Genomic DNA, 9,548 nt, shown 5'->3' with positions numbered 1-9,548 from the left:
GGCATTTGCCAGTCTACGCCTCTTTCTCCACCTTCGGGCTCGCTCTCGCCGCTCTCCCCTTTTTTTTTTCTTTTTTTTTTTTTTCTCTTTTCCTTTTCACTCGAGACCCCAAGACACGCGAAAACGCCGGCGTTTCCGTTAATTATGTCAGCAGATGGAACTCTGTAAATGGAAATCGCATCCCCCCGACGATTTTCCACGGTTTTGATGATAACATCGATAAGATTATACGGCCGAAGGAACGAGTTTCTTACCGCTGCCTAAAGTAGCCTTTTAATTTCAAAGATTACGAAAGGGGTTTTCAGAACGAGCGCCGTTTTATCAGTTTTTATCCGATCGTTGAATCCGTTAATCGAGCAAAATTTGCTCGAGTTCTTCGTTTCTTTTGGACGTAATTCTTTTTTTTTTTTTTTTTTCCCCACTATGTGAGGAACACACATTTCATTCTTGATGAGCACGCCTCGTTGGCTCGTTAACCACAGAACGAGGAATTAATAAATTAAGTTGAATTGACATGTGAAGACATACTCGATAAATTGAATTAATGTTTGAATATCTGTCAAAAATATCTCCAGTTACAATTTTTATGTTAGAAATTGAACCTTCAGTTATCATTGTGATACAATTCCCCTGCGAGGCTATTTATTTATGAGGACTAAACAATTTTGTGTAAGAGAATTACTCTCTAAAATTACAACAAATTCAACTAATATTCAACCTTATTACTCTTCTCATTCGCTCAGCGTTCTCTAGAATTACAACAAATTCATTAATATTGCCTTGTTCTGCTTTCATTCTAAAATTCATTTTCTAAAATTAGAACAGATTCACCATTACCAACCGAAAACTATAAAATATCAATATTACCTTGCTCTTTTCTCACTCGCGTTACTATTTAAAATTATCAAAACCTCGCCCAATATTATTTTATTCTCTTCTCTCTAAAGTCACAACAAATTCACGAATATTACTTTATTCCCTTCTTGTTCATACTTATTGTCTAAAATTATTAAAAAAAATTTCACCGATGTTATTTTATTCTCTTCTCATTCGCCCAGCGTTCTGTAAAACTTAAAATTTAGAACTTTAGAAAGTTGGCAAATTAGAAGATTAGAATTCACTGATATTGACTTATTCTCTTCTCATTGAACAGCTAAAATTACAACCTGTGAATTACAAATTCGCCAATTATTGTATCACTCTCTTCTCATTCGCGTTTACTCTTTAATTCACCGATATTACTTTATTCTATTCTCACTCAACCAGCATTCTCCAAAAAAAATTTCACCGATATTATTTTATTCTCTTCTCATTCGCCCAGCGTTCTTTAAAACTTAAAATTTAGAACTTTAGAAAGTTGGCAAATTAGAAGATTAGAATTCACTGATATTGACTTATTCTCTTCTCATTGAACAGCTAAAATTACAACCTGTGAATTACAAATTCGCCAATTATTGCATCGCTCTCTTCTCATTCGCGTTTACTCTTTAATTCACCGATATTACTTTATTCTCTTCTCTTCTCAACCAGCATTCTCCAAAGTTTAGAACAAGTTCGTCAATATCGCTTTGTCCTCCTCCTACTTCTCTAAAATAACAAACAAAAATTCACTTCTTTAATTCATCGCGTTATTCACCAAAAAAAATCACGACAAACTTAAACGTTGCCCCGTGGATCGCGTTCACTTCTCGTTCGCTCGGACGAGACGCGATCCGGAATATCAGTCCCAGGCCAATAAGTAACAAACCGTGCCGATTTTCAAAGCCAATATCCTATCCTATCGATCCGACACGACGAGCAAGGGAGGTAGAAACGAAGAGAGAGAAAGGAGGGGGACGGTTGGTTTGGCCTCTCGCAATAATCGAAACGCCGTCGTCGCATTATGAAACGGCGGAACGAGGAAACGCACTCGCCGGTATTTTGCATCGCGATTATTTCCAATTGCCAGCGATCCGCAACGCCTATGAAGAAAGAAAAAAAAAAAAAGAGAATCGTTTCCAATGTAGCAATGGACGCTGTAGATCTGAAAAAAAAAAAAAAAAAAAAAAGAAAGAAAAAAGGAAAAGAGATGAAGGGACACAGAAGGTGTCTCTTTCAATAAAGAAAGGAAAACGGAATATCGAGTGGGGAGGGTTGGAGAGGAGAGGAGAGGTATTTCGAAGGAGGGCGCCGACATAAATTTCCACGGCGTTACCTAATTGAAAGAGCAGCGCCGGGGCACGAGGACGAGAACGAAGTTTCCGCGAGAGAAGCACCTCGACAACAGGGGAAACAGAGGAGAGAAGAACGATCATCGGGATTTCTCGGAGAGGGAGACGAAAGATCGTTGAGAAAGGGGGAGAAGTGGAGGAACCGTTTCGAGATAGGTTAAACGGTCGGAGAGTAGCCGGTTTGCTGTTCTCCAAATAAACGACCATCCGGAAGCGGAAAGGGCTCTCTGATGTCGATGTAACTTACGATTCTCGCGGCCCGAAATCCCTGCTGACTTACTCTTTCGTCGGTTTATGATCTCTGTGTGTGTGTGTGTGTGTTTGTATGTGTGTGTTTGGATGTTTGTAAAGACACGCGTTTTTAAATTCTTCTAAATGCTTCTAGTGTTCTTTTGTCAGCGAACGAGGGAGGAATTTATAACATTTTTAAACGATGCTTAATTTTACCATGAAACGTAATTTTAGCGTAGTCAAGTTGTGAGATGTAACACGAGTGACGTAGAAAGTTGTTTAATATCGTTTTCAAGAAGTTATTCGTACTTCGTGATCAATTTGTAATTTCCTCTCGGGATTTTTACAAATGACAATCATCGTTTGTAAACTGATAATTGATCATTTGCAGTTATAAACAATCGGCTTGTAATTTTCATTAGGCACTCTATAACTTTGTGTATACTTTTAGAAATTTAAATGATTTTTCGTAAAATCGTACAGCTCGTTGTTATATATTACGAAGCTTTTCTATCCATTTAATATTTCTAATAACGTTTCTAGTGGAAATTCTATGCTTCAGTATTCTAATAATATCAAACTTGAGGTATTTTTTAATTTTAAAAGAGTGTAAGTAGGTATTTTTTAATTTTAAAAGAGTGTAAGTAGTTTTCGAGACAAAATAATTTAATTTCTGTAAGATTGGTATTCGTTTTATAATATCATCTGGTTTTTTTATACTGTTTAAAATACACGGCTTGTCGATCATATTCACTTTACTTTAATTATTCTATAATATTTAGGAAATTAGGACAATATTCGATGAATAATAAAATTGCGCCACAAAGTGTGTTCTAATTCAAAAATCAGTCAAAACTAGATAATTACAAACAGTTGATTAAGTCGATTAAAAGATTTTTCTGAACGAATATTTATTACACCGGCGGATTCTGTTAAATGTTATCAAAATCGTACGTGTAATCGTCGTGGCAAATTATTTTTAACATTCATTACTCTATATACATACAATTTTATCATCCGATAATACTCCATCGAATTTCCATTGCGTCCTTTATTGAATATTCAACACGTACTATCGATTTTTGGTTAACGTAGAAATTTGAGGTATACCATAAAATCGACTAAAGAATTCTTTTAGCTATCGAGTAATTATTTTCCACACTTAAATCCACAGTTAAATCTCAACAAAAACAAAACGGATAAATTTACGCGCGTTTGCCAGCAAGCACGAGCAGGCAAATGACACTCGGTGCTATGAAAATACATTTCGTTACAATTTATGCTAACTGTGGAAGGTACGTAACAGGTGTAACTACTCGGCAGAGTTTATTTGACTTCCACAGCTGGAATCTTCTTTGTAAACTAACATTTTTCAGTCTTACAATTCTTTTGGAATTCAGCTGGATGGACATTTCTTTCGAACAACGAATATAATTATACATATATATAAACGAACAATACTCGAAATTGTGCTTGTGTTATTAGATCGTACGATGTTCAGGCTTTTGGTAAAAAATCGTCGTTTCGATTTACCAAATGCGAAAGAAAAAGAAATTCCTTTGTAATTTAAATTCGACAATTTTATATTTTTAATATATTTAAATTAATATATTATTAATACAATATATTTAAATTAATATTAAAATTCATATTCCACGTGAAATTTCGATCGTTGTACTATTGCTACAGACTATTATTGCGACTATTGCGACATAACAGGTGGTCAACATTGTGTCTCAGGTAAGAAGAAATTTCCGTCGGACCCGTCCTGTTGCCCGGCGTGCGGCGTGACCGTGAGGCCACAGGAATTGGAGCAACATTTCGCTCAGGAGCTCGACCGACTCTACAAGATATCCTCGGCGTCGTCTCGATCGCGGGCGCCGAGATCCAGCCTGCCCCCCGGCCACCCTCAGGATCATCCCCATGGACCGATGCTTCACGGGCCGTCGGCCGCTGACGGGACGCCTCACGGAAGATGGGAGACGTACAAAAGGATCAAGGCCAACAGACAGGTGAGACAAATATTCAGTTACGATCGATTTTACAGTGTCGAGATCAAATTCGACTGTTATTATAAATACGAAAGAAGGGGAGATGCTTTTTATATTTATTTCATCTTTCGCTTTATGGGCGGTCGATTCCTGAACTGGATGAATGGAGTTTATGAGGTTTATTTTTTTTTTTTTTTTTTTATTCACGCTATGATAAATTTCTGTTGGTTGCTCTAGTTTATTTTTTTAACGATAAATTTCTGTTGGCGTAAATTTGTATCATCGGTGTATCAGCGATTTTATTATTAAAAGATCAATAATTTTTAAATGACAGTCATTTACTTCTCGTAGTTTTAGGTATTGGGTATAATAATTTTTCAAGTATCCAACTAACGTTCCCATGTCTTTATATTGCTTTTGTGTATTGGATTCTTTAGAATAGTCACTGCTATGTCTGACACGGCACTGTATAATTACTGACAAAATTTGAGAATCACGATAAATACTGGCTAGCAATAAATAGATCAAATCTCGTAGGAATTAGATCGCGAAATTTAAAACTTGAAAAATACTCGAATTTTCAAAGTACAAATCACGGCGCAAGTATCGTTGTATAATATTTACAAATGAAACAAATGAAAAATCCACAGTCTGACAAATCACCTCGATTAATCACTTGCCCTGGGCAGCTACGGACTGCGGACCGTAACGAGTGACCAAACCAAGTGCACATTAAATTCGTCGCTTTCTTTCTCTTTTGAACTCGTCGGTACGATATCACCAAATAAAAATTATTGACAAGTAGTAAATTTATTGTTTGCTTTGCCTATTGGTTACAACTTAAATGTAATACTTAAAACGGAGAGAAAATATTGCAAATGTCGGGACAAAAATTTCCCGACAAGAGCAAGAGAGGTAACGCGTAATTAAATTGGAATGTGTGGCGTGCGCAGGCTAGAATTCGCGTGAAGAACCGGAAACGAAAAGCAGACGAGCCTTCCTGCCCGGTTTGCAGCGAGAGGCTGTCCGGCACGCCGGAGGAATTGAATCAACACGTCGAAAGATGCTTGAACAAACACAATAATGGAAACCCTGCTGGTCCGAATAATCTGGACGAGGAGGAGGTGGACGTCGAGGGCGATGCTGAGACTTTCGAGGAGTACGAGTGGGCTGGACAAAGAAGAGTGCGAGCAACGTCCATGCTTGTCGGTGGATTTTCCGGTAAATTCATAAGCGTGTTTCTTTATTCATTATAGTACAGACGTTCGTGTTTTTCTCTAATTTTTATTTGGTTTTTGAGGGTGACCGATGGTTTATAAAATTCCTTTGATCGAGCACCTTGCACTTGATGATTAGTCGACAACTTGATACGAATTTTTTAAAAAACTATACTACGTATGTTCGTTTGATTTTCTCTTGTATTTTGTATTATAATTATTATTGCGTGTTAAATTATAATATTATTCTATATTTGTTGCAATTATTATTGTGTTGTCAACTGAATATCAAGTTCTACTAATTTCTTCCTCCGTTAATAAAATTAAAGTCCACTGTTAAATTAACGCACTCTTCTGGTTGAAATGTCGCAACACCCGTTTTCCTCTTCTAACGTGAACACGCGAACCATTCCTCGTCGAATGTTAAAAAATTAACACACTATCAAACAACACTGACTGACGTCAATTTTCTCTACTTTTTCAAAACTCTCTGTTGAAATAAATATCATCGTCAAATGGCGGATTTTTATGCACTTCTAGGAAATTCTAGAAAGCTACGCAAAAGTATACAAAGTATTCGTTTGATTCGAAATGTTCAAACTTGTAAACGTCAATGTTAAAAAATTTTCTATTTTTCTAAAAATTTGCGTTCCTGAAAATCCACGGTCCGGATGATCATGAACCTAACGTTGGCATCGGTTACCTGGTATTTAACCCTTTGAACGGGGCTGACCCTAACCGTTTTAACACTGAACGGGACACCGCGCCGCGAAGTGTGCACATTGCACGTCGGTAAACTGGTTTTCGACGTACTTCTTTCAGTTTTACATAACGATAATATTCGGAGACTTCGAAATTATTCTAAATAATAATACAATTTAATTCAAAAAGTTTTCAGTAATTTAATTAATTCAGAATGATAAATTTTAAACGGGTACACACAGGTCATCGCGTGGTTGCCGGACATATCCGGCGCTCGTACGTGACGAAAGGGTTGAACGCGGTTGAGTTGAGTCGCGTTGAGTTTCTATGAGAAAACGAGAAAAAACAGAGGAAAAAAAAAAGTCTCTCGGTCTGTTTCGTAGCCGCAGGTTTGGCGACGTCGTCGAGCAGTCGTTCAGCCGGCGGGAACGGTGGACCGAATCAACAGGAGGAGGAGGACGTGGACCTGGTGGTCGACGGCGACGACGCCGCGGAATTCGGACCGGCACAGTACTCCGAGGCGGACGTGGTCGCGCCACGCATCGACGGCACACCGAGAGAGCAGAAGGAGAGAGACGCTCTCCGAGAGGCGGTGATATCGCCCAACGCGCCCAACACGCCGCACACGCCGGAGCAGCAAGTCGGTCAAGGCCTCGTCGAGGTGAAGCCCGAGCCGGGAACGGGGACTCCTCTTGGCCATAACGAGCAGGACGAGAACGTCTCGGCGTCCCCGAGGAGGGACGGCGACACGCCGGTGATCGAGGCTCTTCGAGGGAGAATCCGGGAGCTGGAGGCGGAAATGCGCGGGCAACCGTTCAAGTGTCTCATCTGTATGGTAAGTGTAATGCTCTCCGCTGTCAATTGTCGGACAGCGAATTAATTTAATTAAATAACGCGTTTTTTTTTTTTTTTTTTTTTTTTCCTTGCTAAAGAACGTTCGACACTTTTCAGCTAGATTCACTTTGAGTTTGTATTTTTTTTTTTTTTTTTCAATTCTATTAGATTAATTAGACTTTTGTTAGACTAAAAATAAGCGAGAATAAACAGACTTTTATTAGAATAAAGATAAATTGGGACAATAAGACTTTTATTAAAATAAAAATAAATTTGGATGATCAGACTTTTATTATAATAAAAATAAATTGGAATGATTAAACATTTATTAGAATAAAAATAAATTTGTATAATCAGACTTTTATTATAATAAAAATAAATTGGAATGATTAGACTTTTATTAGAATAAAAATAAATTGGGATAATCAGACTTTTATTAGAATAAAAATAAATTGGAATAATTAGACTTTTTAATAATTAAATTTATACATTAAAGGACGTTTCAGACGTTTGAATTGTTTTGGCGTGCAATAGTTGCGAAGGGGGAATTTCCTTTGTGGAAACAAAATTTTTATGTCGGATCTTTTTAATTAGAGTTGTTCTGATTCGTATATGTTATCGCGACGATATATAAATTTCTTTCATTTCCCCCATAAGAAAGTAAACTTTCGCGTTAGAAGGAAAATTTAAGACTTGCCTTCTGTTTTTTACGTTTCATACTTCGAAAGGGAGTATTACATTTATTTAACAATTGTATAATTTTATTATTCTCCTTGGAGATCAATTTTCGTTACTGTTGATATTGCCATTATTATTATACATTATTATTAATATATTTATCACACGTTTGTTATACTTCTTTCTGCCTCACTTTTTGAAAACATTATTCTTCTTCTTCTTTTGTTATTTAATTATTCTGTTTCTCGGATTTTTCCACGTTTCCACGTTTTCAGCAATTATTATATAAATGATAAAAGCGGTGAATATGAACTTTGTTGCCTGCTAATTAAAGGAAATATTTGATTTTCTTTTTTTGCGCGCGTGTGTCTTTAGGAGCAGTATAAAAAGCCTGTGACTTCCGTTTGCTGCTGGCACGTTCATTGCGAACAATGCTGGTTGCACACATTGGTGAGTTACGAGTATTTTGCTAAATTAATATTTATAATACATCCGTGTGTATCCTGTTCTTTTCTTCGTCGTCGTGCGAAACGTAATGTCGAGGAATTCCTGCCAGTTTAATTAAAGTAATTTATCAAAATTATTTTACTACCAAGTACCATTTCCAAAATTTCAATTAGCACATTGGCGCTATATGACGAACACTATAAATCGAAAAGAGAAACAATTGATCGATGGCCAATTAATATAATATCGGCAATTCTTTCTCTTGAAATTAAATTTCTATAATACAATTCACCGTTATCTCACGCAGTATGATTACATGATTTTAAATGGACCAGTTACTCAAGAAATTATCGACCCTCAAATCGAATGAAACCAATTAAAGAATGAGGAAAGGATATTTACCAGTTACTCAAGAAATTATCGACCCTCAAATCAAATGAAAACCAATTAAAGAATGAGGAAAGGATATTTCTATCGAGTACACTTTTCTTTATTTCTTATCTCTCATTTTTTTATTATCTCATTATAATATAGTAATAGACAAGCCTAGAATGAAACAACAGCTTGATAACAAAGAGAGTTGTTCAATAAATTCGTAAGCTGTTTGCAAAACAAAAACCCTTTAACTGTGATTTTGATTAATTCCTCGCCATTTTCGAGGATCGATAAATCCCTGCGTAACTTGCTCCAACTATAGTTATATAATTAAAAGAATAACAATAATCGGTACTTTTACCTACAACTCGATGCTTGCTCGAGTCAAGCAGAATCTTTCTGTCTTTTGAAAAAAAAAAAAAAAAAAAAAAAACGCACGTTCTTTTGAAAAATCACCTTTCCAGGGCGCGAAAAAGCTGTGCCCGCAGTGCAACATGATAACGTCGCCTTCGGATTTGCGACGTATCTACATGTGAAGGGGTTCGCGTGTGCCAAACAAGACGTCGTCGCGTTACTCGTAGAAAAAGAGAAACAAGAGAGAGAAAGAGAGAGAGAGAGAGAGAGAGAGGAGAAAAACAGAAACGTCGATCCTCGCGCGTTTTCAAAGTGTTTCCAATCCGTGTAAATATCTGTACATATTTATGCGTCACGTTAAATTAAACTCCCTTTAGACTTACCACGTACGGATATGCACTTAGTAGCGTTAGTAAATTAAGCCGTGCAAAAGGATCGCGCGTGAATTCACGTCTCGATCGAGCCGAGAGTCGATCACGTTTCATTTTTTTCTTTTTTTTTTTTTTTTT

At 36.8% G+C, this 9,548-nt stretch overlaps 1 protein-coding gene across 1 annotated transcript; it reads left to right on the top strand.

Moving 5' to 3' along the window:
* The first annotated feature begins 4,185 nt into the window (after window positions 1-4,185).
* LOC122535279 (E3 ubiquitin-protein ligase Rnf220) lies at window positions 4,186-9,320 on the top strand. Its single transcript, XM_043666685.1, has 5 exons — window positions 4,186-4,453; window positions 5,386-5,653; window positions 6,735-7,186; window positions 8,239-8,313; window positions 9,150-9,320. The coding sequence occupies exons 1-5, from the start codon at window positions 4,373-4,375 to the stop codon at window positions 9,219-9,221; spliced, it is 948 nt and encodes a 315-aa protein (XP_043522620.1). The 5' UTR covers window positions 4,186-4,372; the 3' UTR covers window positions 9,222-9,320.
* The last annotated feature ends 228 nt before the right edge of the window (window positions 9,321-9,548 follow it).

Source organism: Frieseomelitta varia, unplaced genomic scaffold (genome assembly GCF_011392965.1).
Source record: "Frieseomelitta varia isolate USP_RPSP 00005682 unplaced genomic scaffold, Fvar_1.2 scaffold_693, whole genome shotgun sequence".
Taxonomy (NCBI): domain Eukaryota; kingdom Metazoa; phylum Arthropoda; class Insecta; order Hymenoptera; family Apidae; genus Frieseomelitta; species Frieseomelitta varia.
This window is presented reverse-complemented; position numbering and strand designations above follow the sequence as displayed.